Source organism: Phyllostomus hastatus, unplaced genomic scaffold, assembly GCF_019186645.2.
Source record: "Phyllostomus hastatus isolate PE091 unplaced genomic scaffold, TTU_PhHast_1.1 phas_scaffold_114, whole genome shotgun sequence".
NCBI lineage: Eukaryota > Metazoa > Chordata > Mammalia > Chiroptera > Phyllostomidae > Phyllostomus > Phyllostomus hastatus.
In genome coordinates this window covers 9,251,813-9,273,589 of record NW_025334006.1, presented here as the reverse complement: position 1 = coordinate 9,273,589, position 21,777 = coordinate 9,251,813, and the positions used below count along the sequence as shown (strand labels likewise).

At 43.3% G+C, this 21,777-nt stretch overlaps 1 protein-coding gene across 2 annotated transcripts; it reads right to left on the bottom strand.

The window, feature by feature from the left end:
- Positions 1 to 1,284: 1,284 nt before the first annotated feature.
- Positions 1,285 to 20,627, bottom strand: ZC3HC1 (zinc finger C3HC-type containing 1). Of its 2 annotated transcripts, none has more exons than XM_045855669.1 (10): positions 20,461 to 20,627; positions 18,552 to 18,663; positions 12,780 to 12,930; positions 11,569 to 11,652; positions 7,796 to 7,938; positions 6,741 to 6,895; positions 5,412 to 5,655; positions 4,600 to 4,812; positions 4,060 to 4,266; positions 1,285 to 1,940 (listed from the first exon to the last, which is right to left on the bottom strand). In XM_045855669.1, exons 1-10 carry the CDS (start codon positions 20,604 to 20,606, stop codon positions 1,872 to 1,874), a joined length of 1,524 nt encoding a protein of 507 aa, XP_045711625.1. In that variant the 5' UTR covers positions 20,607 to 20,627; the 3' UTR covers positions 1,285 to 1,871. The 2 variants fall into 2 exon arrangements, with proteins under 2 accessions (XP_045711625.1, XP_045711626.1); XM_045855670.1 differs by having other exon boundaries at positions 7,796 to 7,923.
- Between the last annotated feature and the right edge of the window lie 1,150 nt (positions 20,628 to 21,777).

Below are 21,777 nucleotides of genomic sequence, written 5' to 3'. Positions count from 1 at the left end.
TGCCAATTTTAAAGGAACATGAATACTATTTTTTTAGAGGGAGGTATAGATTAAAAGTTATTGTGGAAAAACTTTAAAAAATAAACACCCCCATTATTGTAACCTGAAAGTTAGGCTTGTAGTCCTTTTGAATACCTGTGTTAATAATTCTACACTGCTCCTTAAGAAATTGTGACCCGGAGGCCATGAGCTTCTAGAGGGCAGAGTTCAAATTCAGGCACCAGATGGCTTCCCACCCTGGAACAAAGGTCTCATCTCTGCAACAGCGGAGAGCTATCCTTAGCCAGGCCAGCTCCTGCTGCCAAAGGCAAAGGAGCATCTCTAAACGATAACCTGGAAGCGGCCTCTCTGGGCCTCACCCACTGAGAGAGGAGAGAGAGCAACACTATTTACCCTTTGAAAAATCCAAATTAGAAATGACAGACTTAAAATCTGATAGGTATGGAAAAAAAATCTCTTTAGACTAGAGAGATTTATGCAAAACATGATCTTGAAGATCTTGGACAGTGACCTTGAAGAACAAGATCTTGGACTTGATCTTGGACAAAGATCAAATGCAACGAACATTTTGGGAGCAATTAGGAATTTTGAGGATGGACTGGGTATTAGATGATATTAAGGGATTATCAATTTTTGTTGGGTCTAGTATGTGGAAAAATGTATCTTTTAGTGATACAAAGTTTAGCATGAATGGAATATTATGATACCTATTATTTTCTTTAAAACACTTCAGTACAAATGGAGTGAGTTATGAAATAAACCAACCAGTTGCTAGAGAAAAGGTGACATTTCAGGGAGTAACTACTTTCCATCTCCCCAGTCCCTTTACCAGCTGGCAGTCTTCCTGAGGTGGGGCGGGTCAACCTTCGCCATGGCGCCTGACGCTGCCCGCCAGCAGGGAAAGCTGTGGGAGCCCCACTCAGGGCAGCTGTGCATCAGAAGGCACATGGAGAGGGGAGAGGGGTCTCTTCTGAAGGGCCTTCCTGCCCTTGTGACAGTCTCCTATTCTGCTCTGATCGAAGTGAAGGGAGAAAACCATCGGCTTACTGCTCAACAACACATGGGGGGCGGGGGTCTTCCTGGTGACAGGGTGAACGCCATTTTGGTTCTGGCTTAGAAATCCCTTCTTTGACTAGAATCACAAATAAATTTTAGGCTTTGCAGCCAATCTGAAAACTAAAATTTTGACTTTTTTTTTACCGCTTCACTGAAATTTTCTCAGTCTCTGCTTCTTTTACATCAGCCCAGAAGGCAAGGAGGAAAACAGTTTTCCAGCAATGAGAATTTTAACAAAAATTTTATTAATACATTCTGGCATGTTCTTGGGATGGAAGAGTCCTTAAAGAACTACCCTACACTAAAGACACTAAAAGTGCTCAAGCCCTAGCTGGTGTGGCTCAGTTGATTGAAGTGTCATCCTGTAACTGAAAGGTTGCAGGTTCAATTCCCAGTCAGGACACATACCCAGGCTGCACATTCGATCCCAGTCCAGGTGCATGGGGGGCGGCAACCAACTGGTGTTTCTGTCTTTCCCATTCTCTCTCTCTAAAAGTAATAGCAAAATGTTCTTGGGTAAGGAGTAAAAAAAAATTCTTAAAAGTGCTCAAGTCCTGGGTCCTCCGTCTATTCTCACAATTCACGCTCCTCTCACAGAGCCGGGCTGGCTGTGCCTCCCCGGGCCCTTGGGTGGAAACAGGTCCCCGCAGTCAGATGCCGACGGTGATGGTGACACTCACTGCCACTGAAAGGGCAGGAGCTCCCACGCACTAAACCAGAACGGAGGAAAACAGCATCAGCTGATCAAACGGAATTCAGACTTTATTTGTCAGAGTCACTCGTTCCACTTCCCTCCAGGAAGGGCTGGGGGAGCTTCAGGATGAGCACGAGGATTCCCACTGCCGGAATATCCGGAACACTTTCCTTGATTTCTCAGAGAGACTCTATAGACAGAAAAGCTCATCATTAGAGATTAAATTCTTTCATAGAGATGAAGGATACATAGTAGCTTTAAGGCTCAGTCTGTAAATTTCTCCCACAGTGATGTAGGTATGACTAGGATTAAGTAAAACAAGTCAACTCCACACAGTGCATGCATAATATACTCCTAAAGCCAGACTAGAAATCAAGAAGCCTGTGTTCTCCTGCTAAGCCTCTTGCCAACACACTCTCAGCCTCTAAAATATGGCTCATGTCCTTCCTCCAAGTATTTGCCCTAATCTTTGCATTTGAGGATGACACTTCTGACCCACCACAGCACAGCACACATTTTGTACTAGCTTCTCATCCGTGATGCTTAATTGGCCCTATTTCATTATTTCTCGTGAAGTAGGGTTCACATTTATGTGATGCCCAGCTGGGGTTAATAGTATAATCCAAGGCCATGGAATAAAACAAAATTAAATGACCCTTAAGAGCTCAAACTATGACCTTGGTCTTCTCAGCTTCATGTTTTAGCCAGCAGAGCTAATAATAGGAAGACTCTCACTGCCATTTGATCATGCCTATGAAGTAACCTGATATTCTGAGAAACCGTGTTACAGGGAGACTAAACAATTCACTGAAACATGAAAAAGTCCTCAGTGATTTGGAACACTTGGTTTGCTGCCTTTGAGAGTCAGAAAGAGCATGCAGGGCCTCAGTGAGAGCACACACAGTCTCTCGCAAGGTAATCTGCAAAGTGACCTCCGGTTTCTGATGTGACATTCTCATTGCTTTTTTATCCTCCGAGGATGAGTGTCTCAATAAAATACAGTCCCAGGAGGGAGAAGTCTGAGCTCTTACCAGAGACCAAGGGGAATTTAGTTAATAAAGTGACAAAGCTGAAACACACTTGTTTCTCAAACAAAGTTGAGAAACTGTAAACTTTTTTCTAACATGTCTTGCTGCAGCCTCGTTAAGCTCTGTACTTCCCAGGCCGAGCAGCAGCCACGGGAGGGTTCAGGAGAAGCTGCCAGAAAGGATTTCAACAGTCCTGGGACCCAAGGCCAAATGTGAGGCCAATTTTTCCACTAAAAAAAAAAAAAAAAAAAAGGTCCTGTGGGATTTCTTGATGGTATGACATTGAGAGAAAAAAGTTAATAAAAACTGTCAGTACACTATTTCATGAGGCTATAGGCAGAGAGAATTTATGTGCAGAGACAGAATTAATCTCTCCAATCTGAGAGGTAAGTCAAACATTTGTCTTCGGATAGCTTTATGTATTTTCAAATTTTTAAATTGGAAAAATGCAGATTTTTTTTCCTGCAAAAAACTTGGAAAACCCTCATTTGTATATTTACTGAGGGCACAAATGTACATTCTTGGGCTTTCAGCATCACTTGAGTTCCTTCCAATGGAGTCCTGTGACCCTGTAAACATCTGCTGTTGAGAACGATTTCACTTTGTCTTTGGAGGGAACAGAGGTCAGAAATTATAATATTTATCCCAGGCGGGCTACAAAGCAACTTAGGGAATGAGCTAACAAAGGAAAGAGAACCCGATTTTTACGGTTCCTTAATGCCCACCTCCTATGCCTTCCAGCCTTTAGGCAGAGCAAACATGACTTGTTTTCTCAGCTGTCATGATGGACTGACACTTCCCCACATCTGTGACCAGTGGCAGTCATGACTGCGGCGCCAAGTCCAGGGCCGTGGCACAGAGCAAAGCGACCCGCCGCCGTGAGGAGGGAAACCGCAGCCCCGTGTCGGAGCACAGTGCCCCAGACGGCTAAATTAACTGGCCAGGCTCCGAAGGCAAGTGACAGCAACTGATGGAAAAAGCAGCTGTTCTGCAACCTGAGGCCGGAGCAGCTGCCTATTCATTGAATTCTATTTTTCTCCTCCTTCTCTCCTTGAGACATTTTAGTTGACAAAGAATTTCTCAGAACCTGACAGAATGCCATATGCTAAACTGCAGAAAGATTGAACCAGTTCCACACCTGTTCTCTGGGACAAAGCAGACTGAGTCTAACTTGATTTGTGGCAGCTGAGGGCAGGCAGCCGCTAATTATAGGACTGGGCTCCGCCCCTCACCCCCAAAGGGAAGGTGCCCCACACCGTCAGGACAAACAGTTCATCTCACCACGGAGTCCGTTTCAGCTGGCTGGCTAGACTGCTTGTGGGCCAGGAGGACGTTCAGCACTGCCTTCCAGCCGGGTTCTGCCGGGCTGCTGGCATCTGCCTCCGTTTCACCATTCTCCCTGGTCTCCTTGCCAAGCGTGATGTTCACCCAAGGGCACCAGTCTCTATGCTGAGAAGTGGGGTCAAAGAAGCTTCGGGGAGACGTGTCCTGAGGGAGGAGAAGAGAAACAGTGTTAACCAAGGGCAGATCTATGTAAATTCAGAGGCACTCCTGTTAGTGGGCAGGTCTGTCCCCGTCTCTCTGCTGTCCTATGCCTGACACACTTACTGCCTCTTCAGAATCCATCCCAAAGAAACAAAGGCAAATCCGTACAATTTTGTCCTCTTTGGGCCACCCCACTGTCCCATCTTTAAACTTAGTCACAGTGTCTACTCATAGCCGCAGGGCCAGGGCGGGCTCACGCCTGCCTCTCTGTGATGCGTGCTGAGGGTGGGCGTGCTCCTGGGGCTCCCCGACCCCCGCACGCACAGGGGCACTCACCGAGCTGCTGGAAGAGCAGAGGCGAGCTCGTTTGGCTCTCCGGACAGGACTGGATGGCACTTCCAGGCCAGAGCTGTCTCCTGTTCCCATGCTCCGGGTCACCGGGCGGGTCCTGGTGGTGGGGCTGGCAGCCTCGGGCTCAGTGCGGTCAACAGGACTGGAAGAGTCCCAGCTCCGAGTTCGGGAGAAGATGGGGCCTGGGCTGCGCTCGGCCTGAGGGACGGGAGATGATAACGGAAGTCTACCAATGCTATGCGTGACTGCGGTCAGGAGAGATATTTCTAGAAGCATGTAAAAGTTACTATTTTATAGTTTAAACCGTAAGAATTTAGTTTCTGAACTGTGTGCATAACCAAATTCTTCAAAGAACATTAGATTGCTACACAAAATAATGAATTTAGCAGTTCCAATGCAACCGCTAAATAAAACCAATGAGGTCAGAAGTGACTCCTAACTTAATTCCCAACTGTTCCACTAACACCACCTCTGGCAAGATTTCTGTTTTTAAAAAGTCCAACACTCAGTTGGTTGGAGCATCGACCCATATACTGTACACAGTACACCAAAAGGTTGTGGGTTTGATTCCCGGTCAGGGCACATACCCAGGCTGCGGGCTCAACTCCTGTTTGGGGTGCGTATGGAAGGCAACTGACTAACGTTTCTCTCTCACATCAGTGTTTCTCTGCCCGCCCTCACCTACCTCTCTCTCTAAAATCTCTCTAAAATCAGCAAACATATCCTCAGGTGAAGAATAAAATAGATAAGTAAATAAAACCAAAAGCCCACTCCAAGCAAGCCAATTAAGTCTATACCTGCTCCGAGCCTGGGGAGAACGTGGTGTCCTGGCTCCGAGTCATCATCCTCCGAGGAGACTCGGGCACTAGGAGCAGGCGCTCCGGGCGCCCCTCAGGGCCTGGGACGGGGGAACTGGTCAGGACAAAGGACGAGTCCAGGTCGTTTGCAGACGACTCGATCTGCTGGAAGCCCCAGAGCCCCACCTTCCTCATACAGTGCGAACACGTGATTAGGGAGAGCTGCGTGGGTTCCAAGGAAGAGCTAGGTGGGAACAGAGAACAAAGTGAGTTTTCACAAAGGATCACATTTCCAAGGGCTAAGTGTAACAATTTGTGAGTATGCTTTTTCTCCCTTAAATTTTGCAGCTTTGTGAGTATGCCTTTTCCCCCTAAATTTTGCAGACTTGTGAGTATGCTTTGTCTCGTCCAACCAACCTCTGGAACAGCCCAGGGATGGGGAGCCACGTCCCCACAGGGTTCTGGTCCCCTGCTCTCAGGACCCCAACTTCATCTTTCTCATTTGTTTCCCTAGAAATATCTAGGGGTCTTGGTGTGCTCTTCTGTGGCAAGACTATTTAAAAGTTACGTTTTATAAATTTCCCTGCCCTTCTTAAAGTGTTTTCCTTTTAAATGAAAATTACTCCTCATCTATTGAAGAAAGCATAGTAAAGCACATCGAGTTCAGCTCCGACAGTCTTCTGCCTCCGAGGGAATCTACACCACACGGAGCGGCCGGGACAGAAGCACCAACACGGGGCCTAGGAGACCCAGCTGGTGCTTCCCTGGTAGTTTTCAATCCATTTAACTCATTTTTCTTCCTTTCTGGGAGTATAAAGGAGGCACACTGTTTATAGGAACACAAATTCTCAGCTGAGACATGACAATGAAAGAAACAAATTTCAGGTATGTTCAGAACTTTCTGAGTTCTAATTCTGGTTTTGTTACTGATCTTACTGTCCCCTCATGTCCCATCCCTTCAATTTCTCTCTACCTCTGTTTTTCTTTTATGATTACCATTATTTAATTAATTGATTTTTAGAGAGAGAGAAGAAAGGGTGGGGAGGGAGAGAGGGGGAGGAAGAGAAAGAGAGAGAGAGAGGAACACCAGTTTGTTGTTTCACTTTTTATGCATTCACTGGTTGGTTCTTGTATGTGCCCTGACTAGGGATCGAACCTATAACCTTGGCATATGGGGACAACGCTTTAACCAACTGAGCTCCCTGGCCAGAACGGTCTCTGTTTTTCTTACAGGAAACACCATGTGATCTCCAAATACTACTGGTGACTGACATGTAAATGGGTGTACAATGTTGTCCCAGCTCAGGTGCCCAGCCAAACCTGACTGACCTGCATGCCCAGCCGCACACAGAGAGAATACAGGCAGTGACATGGACTTGGATGTCAGAGCCTAATTTGGTGGCAGTTTTTCTCTCGTCAGTTCGGTGATCAAGTTCATCTTCAAGCAGGTTCAGGAGAAGACTAATCTTGTCTTCTGTAAAGCACTACAAGGGAACCAAGGTAAAAAGCTTCAAGTTCCCACCACCATGAAAAGAAAATCCCATTTAATGATACAATCAGGGGTGTCCAACCTTTCGGCGTCTCTGCGCCACACACTGGAAGAGGCGGAGTCATCTTGGGCCACATGTTAAATACACGGTGACACATGATCACAAAGTAATCACAGAAAGTTTTAAGTAAATTTACGATTGTGTGTTGGGCCGCAGATACCCCCGGACTGCAGACGATACAAGGCAAAAATCACGGCCCAAATGACAAACACGTGGGGGCAGTTCTCATCATCAGAGAAGAAGTCCTACTAGGACAGGGCCATGGCCTCACTCAGCAGCTTTCCAGATGGCCCTAGGTCTGCTGATCAGGAAAGGTGGCGGCTGTCCTGGAAGGACCAAGTTTTTTCTTAGAACCAACCCGTTTTCAGCTTACCCACTGCAGGCTTTCTCTGCAGCCTACAAACCTCAAACCCGAATAATGAGAAAAGGTTACTGTTTGTATCTTGGCCTGACACTGCATTTACTTTTTGACAGAACAACAGAGCTTGCACAGTCTTTAACACCTCCTGTGGTGCTTCCTCTGGGAAATGGTGCTCAGGAAATCACATGCTGTGACATTTCAGTATCTTCTGTTAGACAGTTTAAGTAACAAAGCAAGATTAAATTGAATTCCTGCCACCTGAAGAACCACATCTCAAAATTTAAATGGAACGCGCCTACTTAAACCCCCACTAGTCACATTTCTGATGGAAACTGAAAATGCTCAGTCGAGTGACCAGCAAATGGTTCTCTTCACAGCAACCTGCACCCTCCCGTCATTAAAAGAAATGCGTCAGTCATGTACAAATGCTGGTGACATCTGGAGGCCACTGCAGGCTAGCCAGGAAAACTCACCATGGTCTTCAAGTCCTCTGGCCTCAGGCAAGGAAGCTGCAGGTCCAGGTGACACAGGCTCTGAAAGCGATCCAGGAACTCAGTAAGGACGACGGCGGGCTCGTTCAAGGGCAACATCCTGAATCGATCTGTGGGGAAGTCAGCTGAAGGGTTATGTGGGTACAAACTGTAGCCAAGCAAGTGTAAAACAATGGGGATATGTAAAATTGGTAAGATATTTGATGGTATTAACAATTACTGATTTTTTTGGGTGGGGCTGTGACGATACTTTTGTGACTGTCTTTAAAAAGCAGAGTCTCAGAAAAAGTTTCTCAGAAGCAGTCAGGTCTAAGCCGAGTGTGAAACACCAATAACAGTGTTAAAGCAAAGGTCCAAGAATGGCACGTGTGAGGGATTTTAAGTAGTTTCACAGGGTTGGAACACGGTATGCCTGTGGGGAGAGTAGCAGGAAATAGTTAGTACAGAGTGGCCAGACCATGGCTTGATTATGTATGTGATGAGAAATCACTGATTTTTTTTTAAAGGAGAAAGTGACAGCATAGATATCATGCATTAGTCTGGAGAGGAGATTATAAGGGGTCTCCGGATGCAAAGAAATAAACTTAGCAGACGTTAAAGTGATTTAAAGTAATAATTTCTGGCCCTGGCCAGGTAGCTCAGTTGGTTGAAGGATTGTCCTGATACACCAAGGTTATAGGTTCCTCAGTCAGGACACATACAAGAATCAACCAGTAAATGCACAAGTAAGTGGAACAACAAACTGATGTTTCTGACCCTGGCCGGTGGCTCAGCTGGTGGGAGCATTCTCCCATACACCAAAAGGTTGCAGGTTTAATTCTCTGTTGGGTGTGTTTAGGTGGCAACTGATCGATGTTTCTCTCCCCCCCGCCCCACTAAAATCAATAAACATGTCCTCAAGTGAAGATAAAAAAAAAAAAAACACAACTAACTAAAATCAGTGGGAAAGATATGGACTTTAGAAAAGCAAGTGAGATTTAGAAATAAAAGGAAACGTGTTCTAACGACCAGGGGCTCCAGTCTGACAAACACGGCAAACACGCGAGAAGAAACCCGGTCCCGACACCTTTCTGATTCTCCCCCTCTAATGCTGGGTGTGGTCTGATCGCTACACCTAGGGCAGTACCGACGAAAACTCACAAAGGCGAAAGAGAAGAAATTAAACCCATCATGCAAATGTTTTAACATAAATTTAATTATATGCTTTCTAATTAATGTATATGAATATCTGTCTATTTCAGTGTTTAAAATGTTCAAAACAATCAGTCGTAGGAAATTAGTAATTGTGATTTTACAATTTTAAAGGAATTTAATTTCGTTTGTAATTATTGATAAAAGTTGGAAGAATATACCTTCAAAATTCTATTTATTAGATGTGCTTAATAAATTTAAGCATTACAGTATAATACGTGTGGGTATTCCTTTCTTCACACAAAAGTCTCTGGAATGCTAAAGAACCAAACCTAGGGATGGTATAACTGGAGGGTCGTATGTGAGATCTACTTAGGGTGGAGCACAGATAGGAGCAGGTGGAGGTGGTAGGGAGAGGCACTGAAGGCAGCTTCCAGGAGTCCAGGTAGGACAACTGGAGAGGGGATGTCAGTATCGTCTACTGAGATGGAGAAAATATAAGAGATGCCAAGTACCAAGTGTCAGATGAAGAATTCAGTTTTTCGTTGAGTTCTAGGTACCTACAAAACATTAAGTAGAAATATTTAAGCCCTGGCTGGCATAGCTCAGTGGATTGAGTGCGGGCTGCGAACCAAAGTGTCACAGGTTTGATTCCCAGTCAGGGCACATGCCTGGCTTGCAGGCCATGGACCCCAGCAACCACACATTGGTGTTTCTCTCTCTCTCTCTCTCTCTCTCTCTTTCTCTCTCCCTTCCCTCTCTAAAAATAAATTAAAAATCTTAAAAAAAGAGAGAAAAATATTTAGAAGGTATAGGTCTAAATATAGGTCCCGCTCAAAAGAGGGGTCTGGGTAGGAGTCAGAGGTCTTTAAGTGGGTGGTGGCTGAAGTCAAGAACAGGGTCAGGAGAGTGAGAGAAGGGAAGCACCAATGGAGCTCGGAGCTTGAGGCAGACACCCCCAAACCCGGCCTGAGCGCACTGGCCCCAGGTGAATTACATCCTCACAGGACTGAGTCTCATGTGCTACCCGAAGAAACAGCTAGGCCAACAGTGGAAACCCTTGTTATACGGTCATCTTTACTTTTTTTTTTTTTTGGCAGCGAGGAACTTGAAACTTTAATCATTGAAGACCCTTTCCCCAAATCACATTAATTGGGAAACTTAAGTACAATTTACCCAGTAACATTCTCTTTTCATGTACCCTATTTCATAATATTAAAATAATTCATGTTGTATCGATTTCCAGGGGGTTAAGATCCTTAGGTATTTAATTAATACTAGTAACCATCTGTGCTCCTAACCCTACCGTAGACAAAATGAATGTTTAGAGACCAAAGCTGGCCGGGAGAAGCTGGCACTACCCACTTGGTGGGCTTCCGTGACCCCCTTCTTTACCCTTCCTTACATTATGAAGCAGTCAGAACAGCTGGAGGGACTTCCCGCGTGTAGCGTATCACTGATCTACTAACTTCAGACTTAACTTAAAACCAAAAATTTGGATCTTGGACTTAACTTAAAACCAAAAATTTGGATCTTGGAATTTCATTTTTTTTAATTTAAATTTCATTTTTTAATTACAGTTTATATTCAATATTATTTTGTATTAGTTTTAGGTGTATAACATGGTGATTAGACAATCATATAGTACTTTACAAAGTGTTGTCACCTTCACTTTAAAAATGTTACTTGTGCCCTGGCTGGTATGGCTCAGTGGACTGAGTGCCGGCCTGTGAACCAAAGGGTCACTGGTTCGATCTCCAGTCAGGGCACATGTTTGGGTAGCAGGCTGGGTTCCCGGTGGGGGCATGTGAGAAGCAACCACACACTGATGCTTCTCTCCCTCTCTTCCTCCCTCCCTTCCTCTCTCTCTAAAAATAAGTAAAATATTTTTAATAAATAAAGAGAAAGACCATTAAAAAAAAAGATTATTCACTTGTTCTACAGTGTTTTGCACACACAGCAGGGGTCCCTGCTTTGACAGAGTGCATCCTGCCACGGCCCTGCCACAGGGAGAACAACAGGGTGCCTGCCCCCAGCTGCGGACCCAGACCTCTGCGGGACAGTCTTCCACTGCGATGATACCCTGACTGCAAAGCTGTCATTGGAGTGTGCATTTTTACTGTCACAAACTGTAGATCTGCAATCACTCTTATTTGGGGTTCTGAGGGTCTTCTTTAGCAGCAGCCCTGTATGTTATTAGTGCTGTCTGTGCACCAAGGGAAGCCAAGGTAGAACACGGGGCTGCTTGCTGTCTTAGGGAAAGCAGAGGGTTTGAAAGTGGATACAACCCTAGCTACGGGTCCTCGCTAGGTGGTTTTAAGACTTCTGATTCTCAGTGTCCTCACCTAAAAAACCTGAGTTGATGATGTGTACATCCCAGCGCCCCTGCGAGGATTAAATAGGATAATACATGCGTGGCGAAGCTTTTGGCATGTCAAATGCACTTAATTAAGTTAAGCAGCAGTGTAATAAATAAATGAATATAAGGTACTTCTTCTTGAAAAGCATGAATATAAAGACAGACCAACAACTTCAAAGACTAGATTTTCACAAAATAAACTGACAATATCACAAGTGCAATGACCAAGGAGAGGAAGTTAGTGGGAAATCGTGGAAACGAGTACCTGGAGAGGGGCTGTCTGGCCAGAAACAGAACTTCTCGTGGGCTGTGCACAAGGCTCTCTTCAGCTCCGCACATCGGTCCTTGTCTGAAACCCACACGGGTAACAACACTTAAAAAAACACTGGGCAGATTCAAAATCCAATGGCCAAATGCCTTAAGAGTACAGACTCGACTAAATATAGAAATAACTAAGAAAATTTAAAAATATATGAAAATATTAGCAACTGCATCATCTTAATATCTTCTACAAAATAAGTTCTAAATCAAGATTCTAAGATTGATAACAAAGAAGGTACCATGTATCTTACAAGGCAGGGCATTCCAAAGTATGAGCCTGCACAAAAGTCCTATATCTCTTTGCCTAAGCATAAAATTTAGAACCACAGAGTAAACATACTACTGTTAGTTTCCCAGAATAAAGTCAAGTTCACTCTAAAGTAGTTTAGTTTTTTAATAAAGTTAATGACTGAAGTTTGTAATTAGAGTGAAGACAAGCACAAATTCACCTTGTTATATTTGAGGGGGGACCCAAAAAACTTGGAATTATCTTTTGGAGGGCGGGCCCCTTCTACCACAGGCTTCCCTTGCTAGATGAGTGTTCTAGGAACCCTTTTGTATCAGCAGACCAGTTGTCGTTGTTGTGAGAGGTTGTGTTCGGCCTCACTGAATTTTCTTGTGAAGACTCTTTCAATGAGTTTGCCCATTTCATGATGGGTGATTTAGGAGCACACCTGTCCACACCTGCAGAGTGTCCAGCAGTTTTTGACCCAAAACAGCAAGACCCCAGTGCCCCACCCTCTCTATTCATCTGATCTTGCCCCAGGTGACTTTCTGTTTCTCTGGATGAAAAAAGTCCTCAAAGGGAAACGTTTTTGCCAATGTGGAAGAGGTGAAACAAAAAATGGCAGAAGCACCAAAAGGCATCAAAATTGACTAGTTCAAAAACTGTTTTGAGCACTGGAAAAAACATCTCAACAGGGATTTTGCACCAAATGGAGAGTATTTCAGAGGTGACCGAAGTTTAAACGTGTAAGAATAAATACATAAGAATAAATACACAATTTTCTTATAAATAAGTTCCGGGGTTTTTTTGGGTCCCCCCTTGTATAGTAATACACATTCTTTGATCAAATAAGTGACTGGTCTTTTCAGAAAAACTAGCAGAGTGTATTTTGAGTATGGAGAAAAATGCAAGCTGCACTTTATACTCACATCTGTCGAAATCGAACGCTGGCTGCAAACTGGCACAGAGAAAAGCTTGACAGCTGGAGCACTTGAGCATGTCGCACTCCACGGTGACCCAGCCGTACTTCGCACAGACAAGTGGAGACAGCTCGGGGGGCTTGCCTGCCCATTTCAAAGAGTGCCCACGTTAAGAAAAAGAACACTGCAAGTGTATTGAAACGACTAAGTCAGAAATTGAAGTTTTCACTCATTCTTTATGTAAATAGAAACATATTAAAATGAGGGGAAAAGCAGTAGGAAAGAGCGTTAAAACGATTTTTAAAGAACAGGTACATAACTTCACATAATGATGAAGGTCGTTTGAGTAATAAGTAGGGCGAAAAAGTTATTAACCTTTTCTCTAGGAAGCCCTGTGTATTTTATATCTTTAAAATGTCTATTTTATTACTGGTGTGAGGTAGCACACAGAAGCCATTCACAGGCACCTAATGTGACACACTGGGGATGCAGAAACACTGGCGGAAGCACTGGGACATGCCTGAGCAAGAGAGAGCGTGGTGAAAGTCAAACAAGTGGAAATATTTTCCGCCACCTACCTATGCGCCCCTGTTGTGCCACATCCATTTTCACCTCCCAAGGAGCAGTTAGTCAAATTAATTGTGCTCTTCCTTATTTCCCCTGCCCCAAATCCGACGGTCATTACCGGTGTATGTATGTAGTCTGTGTAGTTTCAACAGGCTGGGAGCATCGACAGCACCTCCAAGTACGTGCTTGGGAAAATGTTCTCAAACATTCATTGATATTTAATATTCAGCACTTGGCTTTTTATATTTTACCTAAAGAATTCTGATTTTACACAATATAGGGAGGGAAAGGATAAAACATGGAAGAAGATGTAGGAAAGTTCTACATTTTTATAAGAAATGTGAGAATTTGTAAATATGCCAGTATCAGCAAAAGGAGGATTTGAGGCCAGAAAACAGAATTGAGATGTAAATGTTAAAAGAGCTGGGATTATCTAGAATAAAATAGAATCATTTAACTAGCTTAAGTTAGATAAATAACTATCATTTATATATTTATAATTGTATATACTTATAGTGATCAATTTGTATCCAATGACAACAAATAGAATAAAAAGAAAATGATTCTAAATACTATATTAAAATCACAAATTAGTCCAACAGACAACTAGAGCATCTAAATATATAATGACAGTAACGGATTATAACCCATTGACTAAAAAAAGGAAATTGTGAGACCATGCTGTTACTAATAAAGAAATTATAGAAAGTCTGATGGGGATATTAGCATAATCTCGAAGCATCTCCCCACAAAACACTTTAATTACAAAGGAGGAAAGAGTGACTTCACCATGGAAATGACTGACAGACACTCCCTCTTATCAAGTACCAAAGTGATGATCATTGCCGGTAAAGGGAAAAATCAAAATCCTGTGCCACTCAACAGGATGCAATGAGAACACACCACTTCTGAAACGCCCCTGCATTACCCGAATCTAATCACAAGGAAGTACCAGGCACATGTGAACTGAAGTATACCCTGCAAAATAAGTGGCCTCACCCCCCTCGCCTCTTTGCCTGCTCCAACAAGATCAGATGTTTTGTGGTCAAAAGGTCCCTGGCAAGTTGATGCAGGAAGACCTGGCCACCGATGATGTCATTCTCCTAGACATATGGGACCAGGTCCTTGTCTGGGTTGGAAGGGATTCTCAAGAAGAGGCAAAGACAGAAGCCTTGACCTTTGCTAAACAATATACATAAAGACAAACCCAGCTAATTGCAATATGCGGACCCCTGTCACTGTGGCCCAGCGAGGCTTCGAGCCTCCCTCTTTCGTGGGCTCGTCCTCGGGTGGGATGACAACTACTGGTCTGTGGAACCTTTGGACAGGGCCATTGCTGAGCTGGCTGCCTGAGGAAGGTAGGTCTCATCCGGGTTACTTGTCAGTGCCTTTTAGAACTGTCCATCCCTCAAAGAGACCTTGTAGCAGGGCCACTCAGGTACGTGTGTGTGTTTTTTACAGTAGCCAAAATCAGCCCTGCGAAAATTCAGGGTCCTGTCGAAATTGTCTCAGGTATCTGTGCTTTTGGGAATTAAAGTCAAGAAAAGCTTTTTTGAAGTGTGAAAAATAAATAACTGGCCTGTAATCTTAAAAAATATCAACATCATGAACTTCGAGGAAAAACTGGGATTCTCAACTGGATCCTTATGCTATAAAGAACATTACTGGACTTCCGGCAAGATGGAAGCATAGGTGGACGCACCGAACCTCACGCACAACCAAGATTAGAGCAACAACAATTTAGAGGCAGAATAACACCCAGAACTGATAGAGAATTTATCTGAATGGAAGTCGGACGGCCAAGAAGTTGAAGTAGACCCATTCTTCCAGACCGGTAGGAGGGGCGGAGACAAGCAGCCGGGCGCAGGTTGCGGCGCAGAGAGCAGTGGGTACATAAGGCAACCGGGAGCGCGTAAGGCATCTGGGGCGTGCAGGATCGCAGCGGATCAACCCTGAGTACGTGAGCTGCAGCTGGCGGACCCAGTGAGGTGGCAATTGTGGAGCAGGGCAGAGCGCGCAGCCCAGGATCCCAGGGAAGGAACTATGGTCTCAGGAGAGCGGAGGTACCGCCATTGTTCCCTCCCGCCCCTGCCCCCTCATACAACATCACAGTCTAGCGACTGGGGTGCCCAGCTCTGGTGAACACCTAAGGCTCCGCCCCTCACCGTAACAGGAGCGACCAGACCAAAAAAAAAAAAAAAAAAGAGAGAGAGAGAGAGAGAGATGTCTCAAACAGCAAAACAGATCAATGCTCCAGGGCTCATCCTTTTGAGCAACCAAGAGATAGCCAATCTATCAGATGCACAGTTTAAAACACTGGTGATCAGGAATCTCACAGAATTGGTTGATTTTGGGCGCTAATTAGATTAAAAAAATGCAGGTTACTATAAAAGAGATGAAGATGCACAGAGAACCAATAATGTTGGGAAGGAAACTGGGACTCAAAACAATATAGTGGACCAGAAGGAAGAAAAAAAGAACCAAACAGGAAAGAATGAAGAAATAAGAATTCAAAAAAACAAGGAGAGGCTTTGGAACCTCCAGGACATCTTTAAATGTTCCAACATCCGAATTATAGGGGTACCAGAAGGAGAAGAGGAAAAGCAACAGATTGAACACGTATTTGAACAAATAATAAAGATGGAGAACATCCCCATTCTGGCAAAGGAAATAGACTTCCAGGAAGTCCAGAAAGCTCAGAGAGCCCCAAAGAAGTTGGACCCAAGAAGAAACACACCAAGGCACATCATAATTACATTATCCAAGATTAAAATGAAGGAGAGAATCCTAGAAGCAGCAAGAGATAACGGGATAGTCACCTACAAAGGAGTTCCCATCAGACTCTCAGCTGATTTCTCAAAAGAGACCTTACAGGCAGGAAGGGGCTGGAAAGAAATATTCCAAGTCATGAAAGACAAGGACCTATATCCCAGAATACTTTATCCAGCAAAGCTTTCATTTAGAATGGGAGGGCAGATAAAGTGCTTCTCAGATAAGGTCAAGTTAAAGGAGTTCATCATCACCAAGCCCTTATTTTATGAAATGTTAAAGGGACTTATCTAAGAAAAGAAGATAAAAACATGTACAGTAAAAGGACAGCAAACTCACAATTATTAACAACCACACTTAAAATGAAAAGAAACTAAGTGAACAACTAGAACAGGAACAGAACCACAGAAATGGAGATCACATGGAGGGTTAGCAACAGGGGAGTGGGACGAGGAGAGAGGGGGAAAAGGTACAGAGAATAAGTAGCATAGATTGTAGGTTGAAAATAGATAGGGGGATGGTAAGAATAGTATGGGAAATGTAAGAGCTAAAGAACTTATAAGTATGACACATGGACATGACTAAAGGGGGGGATATGGGTGGGAGAGGGTGTACAGGGTGGAGGGGAGTGAAGGGGGGAAAATGGGACAACTGTAATAGCATAATCAATAAAATATATTTAAAAAAATAAGTAAGCTCTTCTACAAAAAAAAAAAGAAAGAACATTACTGAGTCTTAGCTGGGTAGCTCAGTTAGTTAGAACATCATCCTGATACACCAAGGTTGCAGGTTCATTCTCCCATCGGGGCACATACAAGAAGCAACCAATGAATGCATAAAATGCATAAATAAGTGGAATAACAAATCAATGTCTCTCTCTCTCTCTCTCACTCTAAAATTAATCAATTAAATTTTTTTAAAAAATTATTGGGACAATAGATGAAATAATTGGGGTCAGAGGGTTAGATGGTAGTAATTTATTATGTGAATTTCTTTTTTTTTTTAATTAAAGATTTTGTTTATTTTTAGAGAGAAGGAAAGAGAGAAGGAAACATCAATATGTGGTTGCCTCTCATGCACCCCCCACTGAGGACCTGGCCCTCAACCCAGACATGTGCCCTAAGAATCAAACCAGAGACTCCCTGGTTCACAGGCTGACACTCAATCCACTGAGCCATACCAGCCAGGGCTATTATGTGAATTTCTTGATTTTGATGATTGCATTTTGATTACCAAGGAAATATCCTTGTTTGCGGGAAATATTTGGGGACTTTGGCAACTTAACTTTCAGGTAGCCCAGGAAGAAAGTTCCTTTTAACCTGTGCAACTTTTCTGTAAGTCTATAACTATTTAAAAATCAGCAAAAGTGATGGGACGTCACTTCTGAGATTAGGTTACAAAGAGTCTAGCTTCTGTCTTGCTCTCAGCTTCCATGCTGTGGGCTTTCCATGGAAAGGCCCATGTGGAAGGAACATGGGGAAGTCTCCAGGCAACAGCCAGAACACCGCTGAAGCCCTCAATCCGACAGTCACTAGGAAACAAATCCTGTCAACGACCATGTTAGATCCCAAGTGGATTCTTTCCCAGTAGACCCCTAGGATGACTACAGCCACAGCGTATACTTCAGAGCAGTCCGTTGGAAACCCTGAGTCAGAGGGCTCAGTTAAGCTGTGCCTGGATTTCTGATCCTCAAAGACTGTGAGATAATGACAGTTTCTTGTTTGAAGCCACAGAATTTTAAGGTAATTTGTTTCACAACAATACATCTAACATACAGAAATCTACACAGAAAGAAAAAGCACAGTAGTTTCAAAAAAAAAATTAGGTTTGGTTGCCAAGAGCCTTACATTATATTCCTGCCTCTGCTACATGCTAGCAGGCTGACCTTTGTCAAGTCACATTGCCTGTGTGAACTGCTTCCTCTTCGGTAAAATGAGTATAATAATAGTGATACCTGTTTTCACAGGTTTAAGGTGAAGATCAAATGTGATAATATATGTGAAAACATGTAATGTACAAATGTTAGTTATTGTTCCTTCTCCTCTCAGGCTTAGTTTTTTCTTCTGTAAAAGGAGGTTAGATCATCTAAATGTTCCCTTGAGGACAGCATTTTTTTTTTAACCTTCACCCAAGGATATGTTTATTGATTTCAGAGAGGGGAGGTGAGAGAGAGAAACACTGATGTGAGAGAGAAACATTGACTGGCGATCTCCCGTATGTACCCCAACTGGGGATTGAACCTGCAACCTTTCGTGTACAGGTCTATGCTCCAACCCGAATGAACCACCCAGTCAGGGCTGAGAGATATATAGCTAATTTTTCTATAAAATTTCTTATCAAGTTTAATTCTTAAATTTAAGACATCAGAGTAAGTAATATTATTCCCAAGGGCACAATTCCAGCAGTAGGCAGAAAGTACAACTCACATGAACCAAAAAAGGATATAGAAAATGTTTCCACTCTGCTAAAGAAGGCTTCTTTGCTTGTAGATTCCAGTGGAGGTTGTTCTGCTTCAGGTGATCCATTAACTGACTGGAATGTGGCAGAGGTCTCCTTCCTAAATGAAGTGGCAGAACTGTCAGTAAGCCCTGGCATCACTTTGCTTAAACATTTCATTTCTAGCTTCTCTGCACTCCGTATCATCAATCACACCACACTGGATTTTAACCTTTCTAAAAATCATTTCAGTCATGTTATTCCTCTGCTTAGCATTTTCAATGATTGCACAATACAGTCGGCCCTCTGTATCCACAGGTTCCACATGTGCAGATTCAACCAACTGCCAACAGAAAATATTCGGGGAAAAAAATTATGTTTTTGCGCAAGTGAGCTATGTAGTTAGGCCTATGGTGGTTGCGTCCAAATGGAATAGCACTTTCTTTTCCTTGTTATTATTTCCTAAACAACTCAGTGTAACAACTATTTACACTGCATTAAGTATTATAAGGGATCTAGAGATGAGTTAAAGTATATGGGAGGATGAGCATAGGTTATATGCAAACACTATGTCATTCTATATAAAGGACTTTGGCATCTGAGGATTTTGTTATCTGAATGTGGTCCTGGATGATGGTACTTACTAAATAGAACCCAAATTCTTTAGTCTTGGCATTCAAATCTCTTTACAGTTCAGCCATACCTAAGTTTAAGCAAATTCTACCTGCACAGTGCTCCACTAATCCTACACTGGCAATCTGTTCATCTGGCTCACTCACTGTTCCCTAATAATATTTTGTGTAACTTCAGTAAACACAAAATAAGACTCTGGACTTCTCTGCATCATACAATTTGAACCACCTTAGAAATTAAATTCTTATAAGAGCAGAAAAACAATCTTGATACTCCTACCTGGATCAACCCTTGACATCCACTCCTCGCCAAAACACATGCATTTGAAAAGTCAAATAAAAGTAAAGACTTTTTGGCAATTTTGTGAAAAAAATTCAGGGAGAAAAAAATGGGCAAAAAGCAATTCTCTTATTTTCAGTGAATGGTATTTCAAGAGTGCCTGGGGAGGGGTATAGGGAGGAACTGCTGAAGAGAAAAGTCATTTTAATAAAATTGGTCTTACTCGAAAGAAAGACATTTATTATAAGAGTCCTCAGAAAGTCACAGAGAACCTCAAGGAGGTGTGGTTCTTGGAAAAAACTCAGGATTCATAAACTTGGAAGGGGAAAAAATGACATTTATTTTACTAACCTCTAACTGAAATTTAGCATTTCCTTCAATTATAAAGATAATATATAAAACCATAGTAGCAGCAGCAATACCTATGAATTTGTAGCAAACGGAAATTACAGATATTCTGTCACCACATTATGGTTGCTGCATGTATTTTGAAATACAGTTTATGCTTATCACTACAAAATTATATGGCTAAATATTATTTAAATCTTTAATAATCAAGCATGTTACTGAACCACTCCTTTTCTACTCCCTTGATTAACTCCATTCCAGCGTAAATGGTTTCCTTTATAATCCTATGTCCTTTACTTATACATAAAATATTGTTCAGAAGGGGTTCAAAAGCTTTACAAGGCTGCCAAAGGTGTCTACAGCTAAAAAATGGGGCTAAGAAGCCCGACTAAGAGATACCAGGTATGCGCAGTTAGCGGTCTTTTTTCCTTTCCTCCAAAACCTGACTTACGGCAATATTCTGTCCCTTAATGCCGAATCGTCTACATGCCGAAGAAATTAAAGCAGACTAAGCATAGCAACCCCAGTTTCTCTCCCGTCCCGGGACCAAGCTAACCTCACCACCCGAGTCGCCCACGCAGGGGATCCCCCAAGGCCTGACTCCTGCCAACCCGGTTCAATCAACCAGCACCAGACCAAGGTGGACTCTCGAACTCACGTTTCAGTGCCTCCCTCTTCCAGGGCAATCCCCTCATCTATCAGCTGCCGGACTTTCTGGGGAGTCCCTTCTGGGGAGCGAACAACCGCACCCCAATTCTTTTCAACCCCCACAGCAAATACTGGCCCCTCGCTGGGCGCCGCCATCTTGGTCCGTTGCCGAGTTGCTTCCCCGCGGGTTTGACGGCTGAGGAACTTCCGTTCTAGGGAGCTTAACATCCTCCCGCGCGTGCCGACGGGACCCGCTCGCAGAATGTGACCGCGGGGCTCAACCCTTCTTGGACCTGTTAGAACCATGCAAACCGCAGGAGGGCTCTGGTGTTTAGATTTCGATCACAATCGTTTCCTTTATGCAAGAGCATTTTGGGGCTGATGAAGGGGGTTTTAGAGAGCTGTCTCTCCAGATTAAGCAGGAAGGGGCCCAATTTAGTCTTCAAATAATTAACTTAAATGGCCCTCTTAAATTATCTTTTTACATGTGAGGAATTGGCGATTGTCACTTGGGAGTAAGTTATTTAGAATCCTTAGAAGCGATATTACGGGTGGGTGTAGAAGTCTGACATTTGGCATTGGTGAACACTCCCTCCTTTGTCCAACAAATACATTTATTTAATATGTCCTACTGACGCTGCCCTAGAGGCTGGCAATAACAGCAGTGAGCAAAGGAGATGTAGTTGTTAGTGGACTTAGACACCAAACATCTCTTCCTATAGTTTTGAAATTATATGCGTTCCAAAGAAGAGGGGTTTAAAAGGAGGACCCCACTTAATTTAGTTTGCAGAGTCTCCTGAGAGTATTAGGTGCTGGAACTAAAAATGCATGAGATTGTGGGAAAGAGATCTGTCCAGAATCGTACAACATCCCACACTGGAAAGAGTTTGTCTTATATAATCAACTGAAAAAGAAGACTGCCATGACTGAGCAGTGGGCAGACGAAAGCTTCCTATGGGCTCCTAACTTCAATTATCTTCCCACTCACCTTTAACCTGTTACCCTAACCACCTTTCCATTGCCCCAACTCTACTACCTTTCTTATTTCTTCTTTTCTTAGCCAGCTTAAGTTGATTGCCAAGCATTATCATTATTTCTTTGCAAAATTGAATATGGACTGAGAATTAGTTAATATTAAAGAAGTATTATTCACCGTAAAAGTCCTAGAGGAGAACATAGGCAGGAAATTTTCAGATATCGCACGCAGCAAATTTCACCGATATGTCTCCTAGAGCAAGGGATGTAAAGGAAAGAATAAACAAATGGTACTACATCAAATTAAAAAAATTCTGCACAACTAAATAATACATCAGCAAAATGAAAAGGG